The sequence below is a fragment of the Oenanthe melanoleuca genome, chromosome 3, assembly GCF_029582105.1.
Source record: "Oenanthe melanoleuca isolate GR-GAL-2019-014 chromosome 3, OMel1.0, whole genome shotgun sequence".
In the NCBI taxonomy this organism is placed as follows: Eukaryota; Metazoa; Chordata; class Aves; order Passeriformes; family Muscicapidae; genus Oenanthe; species Oenanthe melanoleuca.
Genome location: NC_079336.1, coordinates 87,099,007 through 87,125,988, shown reverse-complemented (window position 1 = coordinate 87,125,988; position 26,982 = coordinate 87,099,007). Strand labels below are relative to the sequence as shown.

The 26,982-nt window shown below is 35.1% G+C and overlaps 1 protein-coding gene across 6 annotated transcripts in view; it reads right to left on the bottom strand.

The window, feature by feature from the left end:
- The window catches only part of SYT14 (synaptotagmin 14), an 88,303-nt gene that overhangs the window by 18,389 nt on the left and 42,932 nt on the right, over positions 1-26,982 (bottom strand). For all 6 annotated transcript variants that reach the window (XM_056488197.1, XM_056488198.1, XM_056488199.1 and 3 more), the window contains 2 exons: positions 11,331-11,599; positions 9,030-9,479 (listed from right to left, as the gene is read on the bottom strand). In XM_056488197.1, coding sequence (XP_056344172.1) covers positions 9,030-9,479; positions 11,331-11,599 — 719 coding nt within the window. The remainder of the gene's footprint in view (positions 1-9,029; positions 9,480-11,330; positions 11,600-26,982) is intronic.

Below are 26,982 nucleotides of genomic sequence, written 5' to 3'. Positions count from 1 at the left end.
CAGACTTCAACCCCTGAGAAGCATTTTCAATAGTGTTTTTCTCTCCCCTCTTTCAACATAGAGAATCATCTATTTGCATCCATGGTAATATATGTAAAATGTATTTATTTGTCTTCCTTCCCCACAATTCCATGGAAACACAGTATTTGTTACTTACATATTCATCTCCTACTGTTATTTTTCTATACCCTGAAGTTCTGCTTATAAATTCTGCTCTTAAGCCAACTGGAGTTAATGATAGGGAATAATGTGACCATGCTCTGAAGGCAGTTAAAAATTCATTTTCCTCAATGCACAGGTAAAAATCCCGTCTCTGTAGGCTTAAGAAACAAGAGCATCTGATTCTCTTGGCTTTTCAAAATATACACAGAAAAGATGAAACCTTGCTGACAATCCTTCAGCAACAAAAATCTGATTCACAGCATGTTACTTGTCAAAATGTCTCTCTCCAATTTTAAATGTTAATGTTATACCACTAATCTCCGAAATAACTTTTTTGCACATTACTTTTCCTACTTCTAGATCAATACAACTGAGAGGTTAGGGAAGGAAATGTGAATCCTAGCAGGCAAAGGAGGGTCCTCAATCCAGGTCTCCAACAGATTTTAGATGAAAGCATTCCTCTCTCAATCACCACCCCAGGGCTGACCCTGAAGCTCCTGTTTCTTTCTGAGCTTGCTGAGGTGAGGAGAGCACCCAACCCCACAGGGTCTCCAGACCAGTTCTCAAGAGGAGAAAACCAAACCCAGGGGCTCCACATCCTTCATTAGTGGCTTCAGCACAAGATACTTTATAAAAACGTGTTTCAAAACTAAAATGCTGTTGAAAAAAATATCAAGATCATTCTTGAGAATGATAAATTAAACCACCTGAAGAACTGAGCCCTGAAAATGGAGGGATGTAAAATAATTAGTAATATCAAAGTTTAAAGCCAGCTGACCTGTACTGTAAAATTAGGAAAACACAGTTATCAGTATTTTGCTTTAAATTTATAACCTGAACTTGCAAACATTCAAACATATAGTTTTAAGCATCTCACAAAGATTCAAGTTTAGGAAAGTATCATTATCTATGACAGGTAATTATTTGGGTTTTTGCTTAATAGCTTCCTTGAAGCATGTTCCAATTAAGTATAATGTTCATTTTTATTCATGTACTTAACACTTTACAGCTTTACTAAGTCAACTTAAACCACAAACATGAAACTAAATAGTCTAATAACCTTTCCATTATGCAACTTGGTCTTAGTGAAAAAAAACACATTTATTTTGGGTAAAATGACATGCGTTAAATATTACCAGGACTTCCTAGTCAAAGATTCCAATTTCAGGAAATAAATCCACCCAACATCAGTGGTATTCACATCAAATATGGATTGTCTTGATTATTAAATACTATTAATGTAGTTGAAAATCAGATTAACTGAAGTGACAATATTCCCATTTCTCAAAAGCTTCTGCTCTACCCTATTTTTAACTCTCGAGAGAAGAGCTTCTAGATGCAAAATTCTAAAAAACACATTGTTTTCACACAGATGGAACACTGAAAAACTGAGATCAAATTAAAATTCTTTGAGTCACTACATTCAAAGGACTAAAACCTTAAAAATTCTATACATAGCTTTAATTTACCATAGACACTATAACAGACTTCCAAAGACCCATTATGATAGTACACAGGTTTCCATTTCAAAATAATTTAAAATAATTATTTTTAAAAATTAAAATATTTGCGGGATTTCTAATAAGAATACTGTATTGATAAAGAAAGGCTTGGGCTCAAATTTAAGATACTATAACTTAGCAGCAATATTAAAATAACAAAATAAAACATATTCTAAATAATAATGGCAAATCACTCAACTTTTCTGAAAGATTTGAACAAGTTCACAGAGAGATTTCTGTGTTGTTTTTCCTTTTTCAGGAGAATTTGCTATCAGTACTTTGTGCCTAAATTTTTTTTTTTTAATTATCAGTTCTACAGAACAAAACATTAATTTTCTACTGAAAGGGAAATATTTTACATTTTCCGTAACTTCTATTAGTCTGTACGGAAATTACACCCTTGGCAGATGACAAAAGGTGACCTGGTTGTTCCACAAACATAATGGGCTTGAAATTTGCAGAGCAAACCCAAGCAGCAGTTGGAGAAGGCAATTGGAAATGAACCTACAGTGGAATTTACAGCATTTGCAAAAGTACTAATTTTACACTGCAGAAGTCTAGCTGTTTTTTATACAGCCATTGGCCAGGGAAAGAAAAGAGGCAAGAGGCCTTTTATTATCAAATTCTGTTTTCTGTGATAAGACAGCTGCATAAAGAAACATTCGAGCACTAAAAGCTGTTAGAGATTCGTGTTAGCAATTTAGGTAAGAACATCTGACACAAAATGCAGACATTTTACCTGCATTTCTGATGAAGCTATGCTAACAGCTCCCACCCAGATCCACTCACACATTCCCCCCTCTTTACTCCCTGTAAATATGTAAGAGCATGGAGATGTTACTGTGGGACAGCTTCCAAGACCACAGACTTCTTTAAATGACAATGCTCTGTCCAGCTGGATTGAGTCTATGCTTATTGGGGAGATCAATGGCAAATAATTTCATTTTTCTCTTGATTACACCCTTTCAGTCTGGGAAAAGGGAACTATTCAGCAATCAAACAGTAAGCACAATTTATGAGTAGTCAATCTACGGATTAGTATTTCATTGCACAAAGATACATTCAATTATTTTTCACAATGAACAAATGCATATCATTAACTGTACATTTAGAATGTATTTGTCAGGTGAACTCTTTGTGATTAACAATTGCTAGTGGTGCCCTTTTGATTTGCTCAGGTCACGTTTAATCTCATAATCAGAGGACCACCAGGTGTTTCCAGTCAGAAGGGATCTGCTTCAGTTCTTAGAGCTGTCCTACACACAAAAAGGAAAGGGAAAAGATAAACTGGATTCTCCTGGGGCCAGCTGACAGCTGATTAAGCCCAACAGAATGACAGGAGCTGTGAAAGATTCAGCTCAAGGTCAAATGATACAAAGGGCAAACCTGACAAGAGGCTGACACACTACTACTAAAAGGATCCCTTGCTAAAGGTACCTTATGAACAGAAATGCTTTTCTGATACCAAATACAGGCTGTTTGAACATACAAAAGAAGTGATTACCTGAAGCTCCTCAAGTCTGAAATGAAGAATGCTAATGAAGAAGATTTATGCTATACTGCAAAGCCCACCAGAGTAATATGAAGAATCATCCAGTAAATAAATCAAAAACTAATTCAAAAGTTCCACAACCACGTACATTATGAATTTGCAGACTAGGTGACTTCATCTGTTTGTGCAAAATCTCTGATTAGGATGTCCCTCATTGGAAATAAATCAAAGGAAAATGGTGCACATGCTTTTGCTGAAGGGTGCTCAAAACTGCAAATAGAACTAACTCTGTGTTTTGACCTTTCCTAGTTTTCTTGAAAGACAGAAACAAATGTGAGAAGATACTTGTGTGTATGTATATATGCAAACAAGAAGAGTCAAAATCATAGGAAAACAAAGTATTTGGGAAATTTAGCATAAGGGACAACCTTGATAATCTTAACTCTTAACTTCTAAAAAGTCACTTCTGGGAAATTTACAGTATGATTATTTTCATTACTGCTCTTACAAATCACAATCCAGGTTGGGAGACCAGACTTTTACTATAGAGAATGACAGAATCTCACAGTAACCTCACTTTTTCAGCTTTATGTATTGATAAATTTTCTTTATTTTTTTAAAGATGACCAAGAGGAATCCTACACAGTATATTTGCCACTGATGGACTGGCTTTTCTGACTAAGAGTATTGCTCAAGAGGATTATTTTGGGTTGATCTAGAACAGTCATTCACAGCCTGTCATTTGACTGGAAGCACTTGAGAGACTGAAAAGCATCATTGTACACTCAAAATAGTAATACTATGTCTGAAACACAGCTTCATTGTTTGCAAATATCAAAGATTGTAAGGGACCAAGTTGTGTAAGTAATTTCTTTGAAGCAACTCATTAACTGAAGGCAAAGCATGCCTGTTCTTATATTGTTATTTTTCTCTGTGTGACCAAGTGATAATTTTGACCACTAGATGAAATTCTTTACATTGCTGACTTAAAAAAATCAGTATCCTACCTTCAGGGTTCTGGTAATAGATCTGGCTGCCCATATAGGAGCTTGCTTCCCACCTGTGTATCAGCAAAGGAGTTGAAAATCAACTTTTTTACCCCCAGCCACAACACTGAGCAGACAATGGCTGCTGCTTGCTGGTACTGCCATGAAATGTTACATGAGCAGCCAAACACAGAGAGAATGCTTTCTTTGCCAAGTACTGTCAAGTTCTCCTGCAGCCTCACTAACATTATCACCATCTTCCAATCTTCACTTCACTTTAATAACTTTCTTCAAAGAAATCGACAGAAGCCATCTTTCTTATTGTATCAAAGGATCAATTCTGATTTTCTGTCTAATACTATCACTAATTCATATGAATTAAGTTATTCCTGAGATAAAATGTGCTCAGGGTTTACACATAATTGCCTCTTTTTTTGATAGACATAATCTATGCAAGCTAACCAAGAGGATTTATATATCATATATCACATAGGAAGTCTTCGTTTTAGGTAGAATTCCAACTACAATACTAATAACAAAATATTTTGTCTTCTTGTTTTTTCCCTAGACAAGTCTTAGTAATTTTTCTTATCAGTAGCTTAAAGTATGGTAATTTAAGCTTTAATAAATAATTTTATTTATTTAATAAAGCTCTGTTTATGCATATGAATTTTAGCATTTAGCCTTCCAAAAACAATCCTGGATAGTTGATACCATAAGAACACAGTAGTAAAGTCACTAGTACTGACTCTTCCACTTCGTTTGCACAAAACCTGACAGCTTGACTCCATAATGGGCAAGAATTCCCAAAAAAGAAATGCCACTCTGAAAGCCTTTATTCCTGCAAAATTTATGAGTTGATAAACATTACAAGGAACACTGAAAACACGCCACACATAAAGGGCAACATGAAATAAAGGCCTTAAGCACAGTGCATAAACCAGTGCACACTAAATGATTAACCACTGTCCTCAGAGTGGAGAGAGTGCATGTGTATGTGCAAGGGTGACCATCTTTATACACTGCATGCATAAATGCCTTCATCAAGAAAACTAATTAAAATAATTATCCAGACACTCTGGATCTTTATAGCAAAAGTGTACAAAATAATCTTTTAAACACCTATAATTCCCTACATCATCAGTTCTTTGTTATGAGGATCACACTGGGAGTTCAAGATGTTAGAAATGATGAATGTTACAGAAAGAAAGAAAAGGAAAAATAAATTGAATTCCTCCCAGTAAACACCTTTTGATGGTGATGGTAATTTGATGATATATAATGAATGATTACTAGATTTGCTTAACAGCAAGAGGTATGTTTTGGTCACCCAAACTGTACTTCCCAAATCAATCACAAAATAAAAACCACGATTGATTGATGTTATTCTATTCCAAAAAGCAACCTATGGGATTGTGAAGGGGATTACGCATGTTTCTTTGATCTTTTCCAAACAGATTTCACTCAATAAACTGCTTATATGTTTTCATAATCACATCATACTAGAGGCTGTTTTTTACTGTCAGGAAAATTTCTCTGGGTGAGAACGAAGAGTAACTAAAAACAGGTCCACAGGGATTTCCTGAAGAGGAATAAACAGCTTTTCTAAACCCCAAGATGGGTGAAGAAAAATTTGTCTTCTGCTGTACTAAAGGGAAAGAGTCAACAAATATCTTCCTACACAAACCATACTCTGACAAAACCACAATGTACACCCCTGCTATTAAACATTTGATGCAATGGACAATTTTTATTAAATCTGAAAGGACACAGTCTCAGGTAACAGTGACAACTGCATTCTGCCCAACTCATATTAGTTTCACTGCTTCCTCCTCATTCAAACATATGCTGAACTTGGGAGAAACGTGTGATAAATAAGGGGGCTGAGGAGGAATTCCCTGTTATGTGGGAGAACTGCAGCAACACAGGGCTGTTAAAAACAAATGGCAACAGAACTGGGGATAATAGCTGCTAATGCAAGGCATTATGCACCATGTGGGAAGGAGAGAAACAGGGTGAAATCTTGGGTGAAAATGATATTTTGTGAATATATTTGTAAATTTGAAGCCATGTGTAGCTTTGAAACCTATTTAAGGAACATGCAAGTATCATGTCCCCACCACAATATGCACTTGCTCACATTTTAACAATAACCAGAGACTTACAGGGCCCACTCATGTCAGCATTTGAAAAGCACTGAACTTGCTGATCTACCTTTAGCCAGATTCCCTTGTGTACAGCTTTAAGGTATCACTGAACAAACACTGAACTTCACAGGATACAAACTGTTCTTAAACAACCAGAATGCATATGATTAGCTAATAAAATACATTAATATAATATCAGGCACAGACAGAAGGAAATAAAATACATTTCTGCAGAAGAGATTAGCATAGATATTTCAATGGATTAGAAGTTTCAGTGACAGAAGGTATAGTTAATATATAAAATCCATATAATGAGAAGCAGTTGAAAAAATAAGACAACTGTCATGTGTCCAAGAAATATCTTCATTAAAAAGCTGTCACATATAAACACTTCTCAGCAACAAAACCCTCTGCAGCTGAACAAGGCAAATTTCATTCTGAATGTACAATGTGCCTCATCATGGATCTTATAATTACGAATATCCTTGAGCAACTGGATATCTCAAAATTCAAACAGCACTTACCTTTTCCTGTTAAATAACTCCTGCCTGACATTTATGATTAGTTGTACATTAAGACTGATGGTTTATTCTAGCAAAAGGACAGTTAAAAAGGAATACAATCAATGTGTATAAATATACCCAGAGGCAAACACCTGAGAAGGGTAGGAACTAATTAAGATCAAGGCCAATGCTGGCAGAAGAACAAATGATAATAACTTGGCCATGAAGAAATTCAGGATGCAAAAAAAAAAAACCTGATGTTTTCAGATGAAAATTCACAATTTTGTGATCAAGATGACCTGGCTGTTTTGACTAACCAGGGCTTGAGCTCAAGAGCCCAAGGATGCCCCTCACTTCCAGTCAGACAACCTAAAAACATACTGAATTTTTAACACTCTTGCAAAACAAATAGATGTTAAATCCTGCAATAAATCTGCTCACTGAAAAAATAATATTTTGGTTATAAATGATAAGACAAAAATACCTATAAACTCAGAAGTAAATGAATTCCCAAAGGTTTAAAAACTGATTTGCATAGTTCCAGAGGACCTCGGATCCTCATTCAAGCTACCACAACACTGAAAGACCCTTTCCAGCAACAGGTAGAGCTGCTTAAATCCTGTTACAACAAACAACTGTGGAAGATCCCTTCACTTTCTACCAATATTCCTTATTCTTGTTCCAACCCCCAAAAACTGAGGAGCCAAAATGCTGACACACCCATGCCTTACCATAATAGAAAGTAAGGAACAATATTGTTATCTTTCATGCCTCATGGAATTTGTTTTCATTCTACCTATGACAAAAATTCAAGAAAATAATACTGAAGAATAACCAGTGTACATATAGGATACACCAATCAATCACAAACTTGGCCCATCACTGCCCTTCTTCACTGACTTCAGTAAATTTTATATACAAACCTATTGAAAACATACAAATTAGGCAAGTACCTTGAGAATATTCAATGTTTTGGGTCATGAGGTGCTTTTTTTCCAAGCTGTGAAACTAGCAAACTTTTCACTGAGGAAATTTTTTCACTTTTAGACTGATTTGTGCTTCTTAAGGAGCCATGAGAAATCTGCTCTACTGTCAGTTGATGCCCCACCAGATCCATGATTTAATCTCAGCTTTTACTAATAAATATATTTTCAATCCTTAAATACAACAGCCTTTTATTTTGAGTCTTTGGCAATACTCATGTTCACCAGAAACACCATTTTGACTGATCCAAACCTTTTTTTTCTCAAAATGCAGAACGAATTAATTGCTTTGCTTTCTTTCTTTCCCTTCTCCCCTCTTTTTCATTTTATTGATTGCTTAAAAAAAAAATCCCACAAAATACATACAATGACCAAATATGGATGTCTTTGATAATAATAATTTCCAAAATATATCTGTAATATAGCACACATGCAACTCTTAAGCAAGGAATACTCAAGCACTCCTAGTCTAGGATGAAAAGATCACAACATGACAAACACTCTCTTTCTGGACAAAAGCACATTTAAATTCTTGCAAAAACAAAAAAGAAGATGGTGATCACTGCCAGTTTAGTGATCTTCTGTGTTTATTGACAATGATACCTATGTTTATCCTTAATTACTATTGCTTTGCTTTATTAGAAATATTTGAGGGACAAATAATTTTGTTCATCAGACAGGTAGTTGTTCAGAAAAAAATCCTTTTCAGTTTCAACTACTTTTCACTTCAGACTGAACGAGAAATCAATAATTTCCAAGGTTCTAATGTGAAGTTATTAAAAATGGCTTTATACTCTCAAAATTCCTCTTTCCTCTCTTTCTTTCTTTCAAGGAAAATACCTATTTGCAACCAAGAGTTAATTGCAACAGGATATTTGCTAGTATAGCTTCTTTTTTCTTCCATTCTGGTGTGTTTTTCTCTTTAAATTGAAGTGCTGCAGGTGGTAAAGATAATACTATTACATATATATACACATATCTATATGCATGGATACACGCATTCACCACTATATCCCTATTTATGTATTGAAAATTTCTAAGTAATTAAAAGGAAAAATATGGCCAGCTTTTGCAGGTGGAAAGTGAATGTACTTATAGAAGCTCTAAGGAAATTTTCATTGTGCTAAAGAAGTGCTATGACTGTTCAAAAAAATGAGTGGATGTGATGACTCTATAAATACACACACTATTCTTATTCAGAATTCAGGACACTGTATCTCACTGCATTCTTATTCTGCCTCATTTAATACTCACAGGCAGACTGTAAGAAGGTTCCAGTATCACTGGCACTGACATCTTCCCTTGAAGGTTCAATTTCGTCAAGTAAAAAATCTTTTCTCCCACAATCCTCTCTTTTTTCATGCGCCGTACGCTGTACAGTCGAAAGCGAACCGCGTAATTCCCAATCATCTCGGACTCGACGTGATTAAATTTGAATGTCTCTGTGAACACAGGGCACGGTCCCCGCTGGATGCTGGTTTTTGCTCTCTGCTTCTTTATAGGGAGAAGAACTAGGTGTACTTGCCACGAGCTTCCACCTGTCCTGCTGTATGTTGGAATGTCTGTGACAGCTGTCACTGTCACCAAAAGCTTCTGCTCCTGTGAGTCATAGTCAAAAGTCACATCCAGTGTGCCGTATTTAGCTACTGGCTCAGGATCAAAAGGTTTAGGAAGCTGTGAAGATGAGCCTCGAGCTGACATATCCTGAAGAAGAAGAGAAAAAAAGCCATTTATTTATTTATTTATTTATTGCATTCTATTATTACATCTAGCATGGAAATACATGGTTTACTCTAGACAATATAAAGGCACTATGATCTTTTTGTTCATTTCATAAACAGGGTTATTAAGCACTGAAAACCCAAGGAGATGGCTGACTGGCAGTCAAGATGAAATCAAGACTTTACCTGGCCAATACCACCAAAAGGCAGGAGGCCAATCAGTCTGAACTCAGATTGAATTAATCTGTAATCATCTCTTCTTGTGTGCCCCACACGTTAATAAGTATATATATTTGTTACCAGATAAAATCACCTTATTTCACATATTTTACACATGTATTTTAAAGTTCACCTCTCACATTGCTTGAAGAGACAGCCAATGATTGAGAGCACAGTGAGATGCCAGCAAAGAATACAGGAATTACAAGCCTACTTGCACACATAGCTCCTGTTGCAGTCCATGAGAGTTATATGAATATACCAAAAATTATCATAGAATCACAGAAGATTTTTGGGTTGGAAGGGACCTTTAGGATCTTTTAGTTCCAACCCCTCTGCTATGGCCAAGGATGTCACTATTGTGGCTTTATTAAAGTAATTTTACTGTAGAAGATGCATCTGTTTTGAACTCATCTTCTGAACCCTCTGTAAACTACATCAGTCCTAAAACTGTATTGTAAACTTAAAATTCAAATGGTTTATTATCAAATCAAGTTTTGAATAAAATACTGATCCCCTATAAAGTTACAACAGCCAGTTTGATAGGGATATTTAAAGAGAAAGTATTTACAAGTACAGGTTAACTTAACCTACTGCTCATAAAATAAACTATTCTAAGTGTGTAAAACAAAAGTATTTCAAGTGTGTCTTCATATTACAAAAGATAAGCTTGTTCACACAAAAATGGATGCCAAAACAAAGCCTTCTGGGCTAAGAAATGTTCTTATTTTAACCTGGCTGCCACATAGCTGTGGGAATGCATTCCTCTAAAGGCTTCACTCCTGAAGCTTTGAGTGGCTATAAAAAAAGCTGGCAGCATTCTCAGTTCTTACTGAATATGCTTACATTAACGAGTGGAGTGACACAAAATGGGAAAGCCTTGCAGCTGGGCCTTCTGGACCTTGCACCAACACCCCAGGTACACAACATCAGCTTACCAACAGGGCTGACTTAGACAGAAACATCAGGACTGAGCTCTAACACGCACTTCAAAACTTCCAGTAGCAAAAAAAGGACAAATTTGTACCAAAAGAGCTTCTTCTGCACATGGCATCACTAATTAGACCTACCCATAGATGTCAGTGCAGTAACTGGTTGTTAAAGGCATTTCAATGAATACATGTCAGAAAAGATGGTTTCTTCACAGAAAAAAATACATATATATCATTACAATTTATAGCAGTAAAAAGGGGCCCAAATCACTACACCATATCAACAATTAAAAAAAAAAAACTTTGACCTTTTTTTTCCCCCCTCATGAAACTTCTTACATTATGGGGTGTTCTGTTAGAAAAAGCATTAATAGACCTTTTGTTTGGGTTGTCTGAAAAATCATGTGGAAGAATTTTGACTACAGTCCTTACAGTGTGAGAAAATTTTCTGACTGGTTTAAAATGTTTTAAAAAACAATTCACTCATACTGGGAGCTGGTTTGAAAGTTAAGGCGCCACAAAGATAAGTACAGCACTCTGAACAATCTGAAATCCTATTGTCATATTTGCTGACAAACTTTTTTTTTTTTAATGAAATGAGCTGCACTACTACTGCCCATATAACTGTGCATTGATCTTTAGATTAAAAATCGGCTTCACCACACTCAGGTATTTTCATTTACCTCTGGACTAAGAACCGCTGTGCTATCACTGGGAACATCCTCTTCGTATCCTTTGTTATGGAAGCTTTCTATTTCGTGTCCTGTGCTTCCCTCACTTGGGCACTTATATGAGCACCTTGGGCTGTTGCTACACTGGGAATATTCACATTTGCTGTCTCCAACTTCGGAAGGCGTGCAGGAAAGATGAGGAGAGCCACTGTCATCCTGGTACGGAGGCGGCTGCAGTTCATCCAGCGGAGGCGTTCTTCTCATCCTCTGAATGCAGTTCGCTGAGAATAAGTGAAAATGCTTTACTTACTTTCTGGTTATTCACTGTTCAAACAGTTCTGTGGAAAATGTAAAGCTAAATGCCTGGACAGAGAATTTAAAAATCTATGTGTGTCATTTTTTTTTAAACTTTAAATTTCAAATCAGATGAAAAATACTACTGAAAAAAAATTTGTTAAAAAATGAAATGAGTGATCTCTCAGATGAAAGAAATTCAGATAAAAGCAAAGTTTTAAGTGTAGAGTCAGAATGGATTGTGCAAACCACACGTAAATAAATATAGCACGGATATGACATGACAAAAATTCTAGGCTTGAATTTCAGGGATGCTTACCTTGCAAAAACCTTGGGATATCTTAAGTCAGATTCTGTGCAGATGGAATGTAGGCCAGTTATGGAAACAAAATGCACTCCCTAAAGCCATGATATCAAGCTGATTACCTCCCATGCAGTTGCCCACCAGGGAGATAATAAATCAAACTCTGAAGACAAGTAAGGTACTAAAAAAGACAACCTTTCACACAAGTGAACTCTGCTCACTAGAGAATTTAAAAAGTGAAGCAGTGTTTCAGATTCTTTATTACTTGTTAAGGACAACTAAAGGGTATGTATCCAGTGTCTGAAAGTTACACACTACCTCTAGTGACTAAAGACAGTGGAAAAAGGATCATGAGCAATCCTGTGCTTGGGATGAATACTTGATGCTGACCATCTTTGCTTTTCACACAAGATAGATAGATAGATAGATAGATAGATAGATAGATAGATAGATAGATAGATAGATAGATAGATACAAATGTGGTTATATATCTCAGAAATTAAGCCTGATGCATAGCTACAGACACAGAAAGTTAATTCAAAATAACTACAATTTTTTATCTCATATTTTACTATGCAGCATTACACAGTTGAATAGAATTGGGAAAAGACAGCAAGTTGTGCAGCAGCTGAAATGAAAGGAATATCAAGGACAGGCAAAGAACTGTCTCATATTTTGTTTACATTTTCTGGAGAGGTTTCAATGAAGATTTCAATGCCCCTGACATAAAGAATTACCTTATACATAAAAATTTCAAAGCAAAAATGTTTTCTGGTGTCAAATATACCATTTCACTCACAGAAAAACCTACCAAACAAGCAAGTTAAAGAAAGTATTAACTGGGGAATGCAGGGCTTTTCTCTATTTTAACAGCTCCTAAAAGAACCACGGCAAACAAGTAATTAAAACACTCCTACAAGATGAAACCACTGTCAGGAACCCTCTCATCTCTGATAAACCCATCAGAGCCAGCCTGCCATTCAGAGTGATTCCAAAATACTGTTCCAGCACTCCTGTAAAAGGTCTTCTGCTGTGAGTGAGCCAGTTCTATTAACTCTTGAAAATCCAGCCCCAAAGGGCTGGAAAAGAAGATAGACAGCAGGGAATCCTATACTTGAATTGCAGTCACCTGTCTAGCAGATAAACATAAAACCTGATCTATGAATATTAGACTTGTGCCCATGAAACTAGATAGACATAATTTCAGAATCTAAACTGATATTTCAATGATAAAATATAATAATATGTATAATTTTATTGTCTATACTATGAAAACTGGACTTCTTTGTCAGAATCTATATAATTCAATATTCTAGAAAATTCAGAAAAACAGCATTTCTGCTCATGGCTGCCAAATGACAACTAACAGCACAGCAACCACCTGGCAGCTCTGAGTTTCTGTTCAGTTGCCACCAAGTCTACTAAGAATTTTTGCACCCAGCTTTTCCACAGTCTAATGAAATGAAAGCGTGTCCAGGTAACTATCAACACCATTATTGTCTTACATGAGTAAATAAATGACTGTGTGACTCACTTTTTTCACTTTGATGAACTCCATTATATGTCCCTATGGGAAAACTATACAGGCTGTGTGACAGAAAAGATGCTTTTAATGTAGGCGTGGAAGAAGCAAAGACAAAATTCTTATTAAACAGGTGTGATTCAAAAACCTCAGAAGAAGCTAAAACACTGGGGCAGGTTTTAACCACATATTTTTCAAATGCCATTTTAACAAACTGAAATAGCACGTAAACTCTTAAAACTAATATCAGGGATTAAAATCTAGGGATAGCTCTATCTAGAGAGGTATAACCTGGTTTTGAACAACAGCTTTCTCTACATAAAAAGATATCTCAGTTTTCAAATTAATTCTCAAGGTAGAAATGTATCATTTTCATTTTCCCCTTCCCACAGTAAATGATGCAACAAAATGATTTTTTGTTACACTTCTTTGTAAACCAAGAAGATTTGAGTTCCATTGAGACATTCTAATGATTGATGATATCAAAGCCAAATGATATCACAGACAGTAGTGAACACAGCAATACTAAATATCTGATCCAGGGTATTTTCCTTAAAAATTACTCAGAAGTAGTGACTAACTTTGACAATCTGTCTAATAAAATTTTGCATATGTAAAAAAGTTTAAAATATAAAACCACTGCTCGTGCTTGCTGGCTTATCAGTAACTGTATCAGAGAAAAATACTTGGAGCTGAAAAGCAAGCATGATCTGAAGTGTGTGCACATTTACTCATGAAATCCCTGTCTGTTACATACCTTGTACCTTTTATTTAGGGTGTAAACTTCAGACACAGCTGTGTATACTTCTGTACTGTGACAAAGCCAAAGAATGCCTCCCAAAGACCACTGAACGTGGCTAATAACATCTGCTAGAGTTACAAGCAAATGGTTACTCTGAAAATCTAAAATTAATCATTCCATTGCGTCTATGCAAGTTTCAAATCACATAAAAAATACTTTTTGTAAATTCATTTCTAAATTGAATGAATCATATTAAATAACCACATCACCTTGGACTAGATAGACAGGGTAAAAAACAAGCCAACATATGTCCCAAAAGTGGTAGTAAGATACATGGAGAAATCATGGAAATCTAATCATAGAGAAATAAAATCAGGTTTAGCCTGAGGTTTCTATCAGCCAGAAAATGGCATAACAGGAAAAAGACAAATAGAAAGAAAGACCTCACATTCAGTTCTCCACCAAAAGTATGAGAAAATACTCATGATATGAGTGAAATTAAATTTGTTTAGTTATGAGTATTTGGCAAATTCTAAATTGAGAATTTATACACACTGGTGCCAAGAGGAATTCTGAATAAATACTTTTTAAAGGGTTAACTGCTTTAATAAAAGTTTTAATCCTCCCTTAGTCAGCTGGGAAAACACTCAGTGATGATAGAAAGGACCTCGCTTAATAGCTGAAGAAACCACAACCATAAATGAAACACCTGACAAATCTGAGCAGATCAGCATTTTGCTGGTACACTCAGAAATTACAGCATGTAAGCTGTCCTTAGCACATTTAAGACAGCAGTAAATAAATATCTTCTTTTTAGTACTGTTTGTTAAGCAGTGAAGGTTCATCTGTTTCCAGAAGCCCCTGAAGGGCAGATTGCAAGTCAAAGGGGGGTAATACATACCTTGCCATCAACCTCAAGAGATTCAAGTTAAATCTGACACAGCAACTTAGACCAAACTGAGCATTCCTGGAACATACAACTGATAACCATGAGAAAATCCAGAAAATTTTCAGTCATTTTGCTAGAGGGGAATTAAAAGATGCAGAAGTTCATCATAATAAATGCTTTACGTTTTTGGTCACTACTTGAAATTGCTTCTTCCAATGCTGCTCATTTCTCCTCTGTGTTCTGTCTCTTGTGGACCATGCTAGGCTGTACATTTCACTATGCAGCTCCTGATGTCCTTTTCCCTGTTTACAGCATTTAGACTTTCCTATCCTAATTATTTTTCCCAGAGGTTCACAGCAGCAGCACCAACCCGGCCTCCCTTAGCCCATATTTCCTGGGCAATTCCAAGAACACACATCTCTTAACAAGGAAAAAGAAACTAACCTTGTGCCTTTAATTCCCCTGTCTCATAAGCCATCATTAACTACACTGCTGCAGCTTTGAGTTTCTCATGTACAGTACTTCTTTAAAAATTCATATTGTTGTGGGAGGTAATGGTACCACAACACTCCTATTGGAATCTGGCTTCCAGTTCCTTTAAAATAAATAATCACTTCATAAATCAGTAATTTTTGCAAGTCATATTTTGTAATTGTCAGAATATCTTCATACTCAAATGGTACCTTTCCTTTCTCTAATATATCTCTGCTCACACTCTGCTACATAATTATTTATTTTTTAATCAAACGTAAATTTCAAGTTTTCAAGCCTTCAAGGGGTTCTATGTAAATGTTAAGACAACTTAAATAAAACATAAAATGAAATACGTGTTTAAAAATTAAAGAAACCTTTCTTATTCTGAATGATTAAATACCCGTAGAGATTTCTGATAGGCAGCACAGACAGTCCAAATGGAATTTTCATGTTTGAACTTTTCTACCATCCAAAAAAATTATGTTGACTGAATTATCCCACTTTACAGGGAGTATAAAATATAAACATTAAATATTGAATGAAACCTCAGGCCTCTCCTTACTTTAAAATGAAAAGCTTACATGCATTTTTGTGAGGACAAAACTCAAATTATTTCACAGAACAACAAATTATCTTAGCATTATTCTATTTCTTTCCCAGAAGAATTATGGCATGAGTCATACTTAATGAAAAAAAGGGGAATATAGGAGTGGTATGAGATGATTATAGACAACTGGAAAAAATTCTTTTTGCATTTGTTTTCTTCTTGCATTTGCCTCATTTAGACTTCTATTCACAGTAGATCTTCTACATTAGGCAATTCACAGCAAACAAGAAAAAGTATCATATCTGTTTGACTCTTTGGTTTTTTTTCCCCAATAATAGATAACTCTGTTTCCTAATATTTAGAAAATTCCATACACTGTGAGCTTAATCCCAGACCTATGGAAATGAAAACAGCATTGCAATTATTTACACCTGATGTCACATGATGCTCTTAGCACTGCATTTCCCTCTCTCTCAAGCTAATGCTAATGGTCATTCATGTAATAAAAAGGTTCTCTTTTGCTTTTTAAATAAAAGTAATTAAAAATTTTAGAATTATCTTTCTGTCCAGCCCTTAAAATTTCAATTTTCTTCTGTAGGCAAAGTCTAAGACCAACTGAAATAGCTGAAACACACATAGTATATTTTTTTTTTACTGTGTCTGTTTACATCTTGAGTCTGTAGAACTACAGTTCAGTTTTGTTTCCCTACAAAGAAATTTATTCTTTTGCTCTCTGTACTTACTAGAGCACTTCTTATTTGTAAGAATTTATGGTCTGTTTTACAGAGCAATACGGAGAAGCCCAGCACTAGTGAAAAAAATCTCTTTACAAAATTAGCCCCATTTATAGTATTTTAATACAAATACATTATTAAAAGCATTATCACGAACTAACTGTCAAAGACATTCTTTTGTTTCCTTCCCAAATATTTTTGTTGCCTTTCAATGAAAATTATACATTGCCATCTATTGAATTAATTTGTTTTTCATTTAAGTATCATTCTCTGGTTTGTTTTACAGCATTGATATTAATTGGAATGGGAAGGAGTTCTGGTTCTGTATTTATACTTTTCATTTTTCCAGAATACATCTAAATAATGCTTAAATCTAATGCTTCAATATTTTTAATCTTTTATTGATGTGAATATCAATATATCAAGTCCCAGAACACTTTCTTTTTTCTTTTAAAACCTCTTGTTTTCTGAGACCCCATCCAGCTCTAAAGCTTTTTGAAAGCTGTGATCTTTAAGGAGTGGAATTGTTTGCTTCCCCTTCCATAATTATATTTCCTTAGGTAAAGCATATGTACTAATTATGTCCATTCAGGTAGAAAAATGTATTTTCTGTTCCATTTAGATTTTTATAAGCAGACAACTTTCCTTTACACTACTTTTCAGATCACTATGTCGGCTAACTTAATAAATGAACAGGTATTCCTATGCACCTCTGCTCATTGTTTGTTTTTTCCAAGTTATCAAAATTGTTATAAAAATATCACTTTCAAAAAGGTAATAAGTTAAATGAATTCATAGAATCTTCCTTTTATTTATCCTTCCCTCTTTTAAAATATGCTGGAAGTCCTGCTTGCTGAGTGTGATTGACAACCAGCTTTGAAATCTTAGGAGTATCTTTGTGACAAGGAAATGCCTTTTATCATCTCTGTGAAAATTCTCCCAAATTCAGATCTCTCACCAGCATTTATAGATGCTTAAGGGAAATTCAGAGCTTAACAGCTAAAAGCTTTGAAAACTCCCCCCACTGTAAATCATCCCAGGCCCCTGAGAACCCCAATTTCTCACCAGTGTGTGCACAGCAGCATCTCTCTCATACCTCCAAACAGTAGCAGCAGGATGTGGGCTTAGGAAATATTTTCCTGTCATTGCTATACTTCTTTTGAGTACAGTTATCACCTTAAATTAAAGCTCAAATTCCAGTCCAGTTTAATTCTACTACAGCTGTGGTATTAAATACAGGAGTTGAGCAGCAATGAAGTGCTGAAAAGGTGAAAAAGATCCCACAGAGGTCTAAAATTAATTCCCAGTGAAGTATTGTAACACACAGCTAATATTTCTGTAATATTCCTGCTCTCACTTTGTTCAGTCTCAAATGAGGAAACAAAGCATTATTAGAAAGCAAGATTAGTATGTTGGGAGGATAATTTTCTTGAGCATTTTAATGCTTTTGTAGCTCATTTCAGGCACATTTGGTTTTATATTTAACAAAAATAAAAAAATACAAAAGTTTTCTAAGCGATACAAAACTCCCCTTTCAAGGTCCTAATTAATTTACTGATATAAACAAGATCCATTCAGCAGTACATACACTACTTACAGTAGTTACCTATCAGAGTTCCATAATTCTTTTTTCCATAATTTAAGTAAAATAAAACTACCCTCATATTGAGAATTCCTGCCGCAACTTAAATGCAGTAACTTCATGGTTTCTTAAAAAATACCTTTGCCCTGATAGCTGCATTTTGCAATTAAAAAGTTCCCCATCATTTAACCTTTCTAATTATCAGCCCTAACAGGTGAAAATGAACCATAAAAGATACTTTCCATCAAGAATTGCTTACAGAGTAGGAACACAAGCTCGAATCCTTTGCCTCGTTTTCACAGCAATTTTGACTGCCAAGGATGCTCTGCTGGAGTGAGTCACTAACAAAGCAGCACTGTAAGGATTATGCATGAACCATTTCAGTAGGGCATGAGTTAAATTTTCTCTCCATCTACTTCAGCTAGCTATATGATCACAATTTGGCTATCTCACAGCTGTTAATATAGATAAAGGTAAAATATATATTATGGTGAATAATGGTAGTCTTATAATATTAGAAGTTAACATATTTGGCATTTTAGGGATGGAGAACTGAAGTACAGAGTGAAAACGAGATAATAAAGATTATTGTGAATCTAGCTCAGAAGTGCTCCTCATCTCAGAAAGCTTTCAGAGAACTGTGGAACAGAAAAGCAGAAACCAAGTATTTTACAACTAGTATTCTAGCCATTTCTTCTGTTGGTTTTTGGAGGTTTGGTTTTGTTTGCTTGTTTTTAGTTTTTATTTATTTACACTTCAGGCTTTTAAATTATCATTAATCTAAAATTCACTTGAAATTAATACCACAAACAACATGGAAAAACTCCCATATATATACCCCTGCAGAATTTTCCAATATCATCAGCTTTGCAGTGGAAGAGAAGAAACAGAAAATAAAAAATACATCATGCAGATGGCAAAAAAAAAGTACATGGAATGAGGAAAAAAAAAGGCAAAAGAAGAAAGTAGTGCAATGATTCAGAAAAAAAAGTGTTGTCAAATGAACAAAGAAAAGAAATAAAGGGAGAGAAGTTTAGTAGATCTGTATAGAAAATGAGAAAAAGTGCAAAGAGAGAGAAATAAAGAACAGAAGATGCAATGAAAAATTACAAACAGGTAAAATAACAAAATAAAAGTGACAGAGGAAGAAAGGTGGAACGGGAAAATAAAACAACATATGACATGCAAAAAAGTAGTTCAGATCTGAGGAAAAAAGCAATGTCAACAGAGCAAAGAGATAAAAGAGAAATCAGTGATGTATGATGGGTGGGAATATCCATATTTGTAGGTGAAAATCTGCACAACCTAGAGTACACAGCTAGTTACATTCCAGGAGAGGCAAGACACTTCCCATAATAAGCATTTATTTTTGCACTTGTAATTTAGATTTATTGCTGTTTTTCCTTTGGGTGGGAAGACAGTGGTAATTATTTATTCAGATCCTACAATTCCAAAGGGCTTTGATTTCTCTGATCTATTCAGGCACTTTGCCTCTCTCCTTGACACACTGGCTCAGTAACTTGCTCTAGTAAAATGGACTGCCTATTCTTCAGTATATTAAAGTATTTCTGGAAAAAGCATTCTAGATAAATCAGGGGGTTTTTACTTTGTTTTGAAACAGGTCTCATAACTTTACCAAATAAAAAGAAGCTAGAAACCAGAAAAAAAAAAATCTACTAGGATCTCAGTCTGCAGGAGCACCTAAGAAGTCAACAATAGAAGAAAATTGTTTATGACTGGTCAAGAATTGCTCCAAAACATTTTAGATACTGGTGTCTGTAGAAAGTATGCTTAGGAATGGTTCTGGTATCATTTACAGAGCCAGCTCTCCAGGAAAAGAAAGGCAAATTAGACACTGTGAAATCACAGGAAATGGATATGCTTCAAAACCAAGGTATCTTTCCTTCACACACCCAATAAGAGGGTGAAGAATTCACAGAAAAGGCACAGATTAAGCAGCAGGGAGCATGTCAGTCTGTTCTGCTCACTCCAGCAAGGCCTCATACAAGTTTCTCCAGGCATAAAGAAACACAATTATTCAAAACTAAATTTCTTGCACTTCTTCACAGTGCTTCTGAGACCTCCCACTGTCACAGATGAGCTGCTTTACTAGGCTTACATATAATGTATGATGTAGGTGTTGCTATGTTTCCATAGTTGTCATACAACTCACAAAATAGGTAATTTTCTGCATTTTGATGTGACTAAATGAATATGAGTCTGGCTGGTAAAGATATTTTCAATCTGCCACAGCACCATCCATAAGAGCTAAGCAAGAGCTTAAGAGGATGAGAAAACAGTGGCCAAGTTGCATAAGGGCTCCTAAGACCTAGAGCATGATGTTTCAGCTCACACCAAACAGGAGAGGAACTGCTCTTCTATGCCATCCACCCAAAGAAACAACAGCACTGAACAATTGAAGAACAGTCATTTTTCAACACACTGAACTTCCAAAAACACCATCTGGAAAATATTGTTGTCCTGGTCTTATACTCACAACAATAAACCTACTAGCCATTGGCAGTGAAAATATGCCTATCCATCAAACTTTTTTTCTCAGAGATCTTCCTCATACTAGAAAAAATTTATATATCTAATTTGAAATTACTGTTTGATGCTTGCCAAATAAGAGACTTAAAGGTGGTGCACAGCAGTTAATTAGTAATCAAAGTCTGATAGCTACAGCTGCAAAATGTTTGTATGATAATTTCAAAATTGAAAATTATTTATTTCAGTCTACATGAAATTAGTGTACGCTCATTAGAAAGTCAGTGATTATCCTGAAAAGTACTACAGGAACATCTCGGTAAGCTGTGCTGCAGCAGCAGAAAGTACAGAACACGTCTCCAGGCCAATTATCATCACACCCTTCCTTGTAATTTGGTGTCAGAGAAGTTAAGATCTTAGCATTACAGTTGAAAACATAACCAGCAATGATGTCTAACATGGGTCACAATTAGAACATTGCTGCATCCTGCATTAAATACATATGACCTATCAGCGTAGTGCTTCCATTGTTAGAAACAAATAGACAAAACCATCAACTAGCCCAAAAAAACCCACAAAAACCCCAAAACCCACCACTACCAACACTAAAAAAACAACCCCAAACCCAATCCCAAGGAAACAAATAATACAAGGAGCAAAAGAGATCCAGAATACTTTGCTAACTGGTGCCATTCTACAGTAGCATTGTTTAAAATTTTATTTCAATAAAATGAAACTGTCAAGACATATACTTCTAGGTTCAAAGCATCCTAAAAATAGTTTACACACACATTTATATGTAAACACACATATATACATACACACACACGCCCCCATGGCCACATACCAGTAACAGGAACCATTTAAGGGTTATTAAATATTAAATGTAATTTAGACTACAGTGGGGAAGTAATGTGCATTACAAAATGCTGATTTAGACAGCAAATATTGACCTTTAAAATTTAACAAGTGAAAAGAGCCTTAATTTGCTTGTTATTCAAACTTTAACAGTAAGTATGAGAGCTTAGATAGCAAAAAGAAAAAAAAAACCCCAAACCACAACCCCACAGCATTTGCCATCACTTTGCATTAACATTTTGACCAGTCAACGATTCAGCAGTGATGAAATGTGCAGTTTGATTCAAAGTAAGACAAGGCTATTTAAATAACTCAAAATAAGAAATGGTTATTGAATCATTAGAATTTTGATAAGCGATCACAGCTGCACTAGAATTAGTTTCTATAGCAACAGAGGAAATAATGTGGAGAATTGCACTGCAATACAAGATGGATTCCTTACAAACACTGATGTTCAAATAGAAAACTTCGAAATTATTCACCATATTAAAATGTTTTTATTAAAATGGTTATTCAAATATCCTATATCTCGTACTTCATATATTGCACTATTTTTGTTCTCCAGCATTCAATTCTAGTCCATCCATTCAAGTTTTCACACTTTTCCCCATTGCTCACCTTCCTATTTTAAAATTAATTAAAATTATTTATTCTGAAAAATATGGCATCTTTAACCTCAAATTAATCTTCATTTTCAATGACTTGTTTGTTATCCCTACACAGAAGCACACATTACATTTACTTTTCCAGCAGTGCCCTTGAGCAGAGAATGCTTTGCACATACTATTCATAAGAAGATGCATCACAGCCACGAGAATTACCTTCAGTATGGAACTTCAGAAACTTACAGTCATGTGAGACTTGCAGGAGCTTTTATCAGCGTGCAGTCTCATGTCCTAAGCATGATTAAGAAAGCATTGCAAACCTATTAGTATTCATGGACTGAATACCCATAAGATGGTAAGATAAAGCCTTTCATCTGAGCACATCTTTAGATTTCAAGTGTTGCACATTTCTAACATCAAGAATTATTGTTTCATTGCATCATCCCTGATTCCAGCTATTTTTGGCAACTAATTAAAAGCATATGCCTGAACCTTTTATGTATTTTGCCCTTATAATGAGACCTATTACTCTGGCTTATTCCATCCTTTTGAGTTCCAAAGTATCTTTCGAGTTACCATGGATACAAGTGATATGCTTTCTCCCACAACTGCTTTGTGTGCCTTATCGAACACCAGAAAACTGGCACAGTAGGAATCTAAACCATCTATACAGGATGAATATCTAACCCCTTCAAGTGTTTGTCTTCCTCTCTCCCCCCACTCCACCCCAAAAAGAAAAAAATTCATGTATGCCATATACTACCATTTGTAAAGAAATAAACAAGAAGGTTTTTTTCTGTCTGAAATCCAGGAATTTTGCTCAAGGAAAACAATAGGAAAAAAAGGTACAGACATAAATTAATTTAATCTCACCAACACTGAAACAGTGTTGAAATGAAAATGGGAGTACAGAGTCATTCTGAGTTTGCTGCTTATTTTGAGTTGGCAGAGTTTGTTTCTATATCAATATATCCACAGAAGATGTAAAACATGGCAAATCTCGATGAGCATTTCTGAAAGGAGTAGCAGAAATATTGCATGAAATGCTGAGATTATGCATAAACTAGAGTAAATAGAACTCCCCTAAACTCCCTCTTTATACCAATTTCTTATGGACATTTTCAAGTGCAGATTGCTTTCCAACAAGCTGGGAATAATTTGTACTTATTCAGTGTAGAAGAGGGCAGTTAAACAGATTTTTTCCATTATGCTTTTTGTATTCTGACCTCTTCTTAAAAACAAAAGACTCTCACTGAGACAGCAAAATTTACACAGTATTCAAAAACCAAGTGCTGATAGCATAATCTGAATTTATGTGTGAAAAGGGGAATAACCAGAAGGAAAAACAAATTATTGTAACATGAACTTGATAGAGACTCAGAACTGTCTCCCAACTTTCAATGCATTAAATCATTGGAAAGACATAAACTGCATAAATGAGTCATGATGGCAACTAAGAGCAATAAAGACAGTGAAGATTGAGTAGACAAATGCCACTCTTGCCTCTTTTCCTCACTTATCTGAACTTCTCTAAGTATTACAAGAAAACACTCAACAGAAAAAAGAAAAAAAAAAATACTTGGCTTCTTCTCATCCATAGGCTCAAACTTGCTTTAAAATACAGAGAATTTGAAGTACAATATCTGAGTCAGAGACACTGATGCATAAACCCCAGACTCTTACCCTTACTTGCATTACGGAATAACTGCATCATTCTGCAAGTTTTCTGTAAGTTTTCCATAAAGTTCTTTACTTTATGAAATAAAGAAATATTAAATATTTTCATTTTTGTTACAGTGTCAATGTAGGCTAGATTTATCTTTCCTTGGTTTTCTTTTAACCTTTAAATTTAACTTCTAACTGTCTCAACCTCATTTTTGGGGACAAGAAAAAGCCACATAATGTATTTACTGTGAACTTCCACCAGAATTAAATCTCACTTCTTTTTTTATCTCCTGAAAATTTCTTTTAAAAGTACCTGAAAGCTAGAGAACAAGGAAAAGGAACTCAAAATTGACTGCTACATTGTGGCATTTATGCTAAGTCGTCTGTGCTACCAAAATATTACAGTTCTGTAGTTTTATGTCAGAACCACTTACAAAAAAAAGAGCATCTGGAACAATGGAGATATTTACAGAATGGCTCAGTATTCAGGCCATTACATTCACTGTTACACATGCTATTGTTTCTCCTCTGTATAATATTCTCCTGGATTATCTTGTGTGTTTTTGTGCCCAGTGAAGAGATTCCCCCAGTCCCCTCTGAGAAGAGTTAAAGTGCAAAGTAGTCTTTTTTTAAGAAATCACTACCATTGTTACCATTCCTCTAAAGTTCTTTCTTTTTAAAATATTGAAGTTCTCTGGAAATTGCCACTGTAGTTCTCCAGACTTCTGCGGCCAACAGATTGCCTTTAACACTTATGACAACTACTGTTGCTATTTCAAAAGATTTTCTTCTCCTAAAGTGCCTTCTCTTCACAGGAAAGAAATGGCACCAGGACAAGCAGCTGATTGAGAGCAGTGCTTCTTATTGCAAGTGAAAGGAATTCCACTCTGAAAACAGCCAAGATAACAGCTATTATCAAATAGCAGGATGAGTTTCTCTGAAGGAGAGCATTAGATGCCTATCTCTTAACAGATTAACTATTCCTCAGTAAAGTGACCATCAACACAAAGCACCTTTTCAAATTTTACCAGTACTACCCAAGAATTATCCCCTGTCCAAATTTTTGTGTGGATATACAATTCATGACCCAAGACTTTAGAGGAAAAGAAAAAAAATATCAGAGCAGTATAATCAACTTCATCATCAAGAACAGCTTTGAAGTCATAAGTATACTTGCAAATTTTTGTGGGATTATTGCTATATTAAGATGTAAGTAAATGGAAATTGTAAAGTCCAAGGAAAAGACATCATTATTCTCTCTCATTCTTATAATCTAAAAATAGTTTCACCCTGGCATTATGTATAGCATTTTACAAATATAAAGGATTCCAAGCAAAAGAGTTTTGAGAAGGTGGGTAAAAATTAATGCAAAATTAGACTACTTTTCTGGTTTGTATCCATCAGATGTTGAAAATAAGTGCAATAGCATTTTTTTGGTTTTCATTTAACACATCAAATTGCCACAAATGCAGCAGATGCAACAGAAACACTTGGAAATATAATAAATCTTTATAAAATGTAACATAGATGACATTGTACTTTTCACTCCAGAGCAGTGGATCTTTTTCTATTAAAATTCACAGGAACTTGGGCAAAACTCTAAAAAAGGTATTGTTTTTAAATCCTACTAGTGCAGTGCTAAGGATTTAAAAACGAAGTATCAGAAGTCATTATTTCTACTACCAAACTACTGACTGAGCAAAACACAGGGATAACCAAACAACTGACCAGATATAACCATGAAAAGAAAGCCACAGAAAGTTTGAGCAAAATCAAGTAGCATTACAAATCATATCTTCCTTGAAGACATGAAGAAATTAGCCTGATCCCCAGAGTAAATCTTGACCAATTTAACCCAGAACAGACACAACCCCTCTTTTTTTGCCAACAGTTGCAGAGTTGGTCCTGGCCTTTTGGTGGCAAGTGTTTTCTGGTACAGATGTCAGCGCTTTGCAGCAGCCAACAGCAATCGTGTCACCTGTTCAAATCACACCCATCAGCTGTACTTGTTCAGGCTGAGCAGTTTCAAAGGAAAGAAATTCACACCTGAAGTCAGCCTCTTGAAGACATGAACCTTTTGTAGTTTTCATTCTCCAAGATTTGGATTTTTCAGATACACATGCTCTTATCAGCTCTATTTTTAACCTGCCGCTCATATAGGATACTTAAAATTCTGAACATGTTTACATTATCCATCCAGCAGGCTAATGGAACTGCATACCAGACAGTCATGCATAATTCAAATCAATATCCTCAGGCTTGCAACTCTAAGTCAAAGCTGCCTTTAAATAAGCTGGGTGTGACTTTAACATGAATAAAATGTATCTAATTTTTAACCTTTATTTGACAAATTGATATATTTGCAAAGGAATGCAATAAAACTTCTTTAAAAATTAAAACAATTAGAAAATCATGATAATTGAAAATCTTTTACAATATACTTTTAAGGACAAAATTTAGAATGGTTCAACAAGACTGAAACCAAAGGTCAAAATAGACAGCTGGGTCATTAATATACTTTTTTCAAGCAAATTGTACAGATGAATACACAAAACCACATGCTGCTGCACTACTAAGTGGTGAGAAGGTGAATGCAGCAAGATTTCCTACTTACAAATTTAAAGATCAAGCTTTAATTGAATTGGGTATAGGTGACCACACAGAAAAGCTTATACCCTGTTAAGCATGTCTAACTTCTCTCAAAGGACCAGAATCAGAATTTCCATAATAAAATAATTTTCCCTTTATGTTTTCCTATGTGCTTTCATGAGATCATGATTCCTTCATAGCAGATAATCTTTAGCTGCACTGAAATGACCAGAAGCACGGCAATGACATTAGTTAAGGATCTATTTCCAGCTTGTAAATGCAGTGGAGGAAAAGTAATTGCAAAAAACCAACCTCACCTCCAAAAAAACCAAAATCAAAAGCTTGCCCCAAACTAAAAGGACGCAAAAAAAA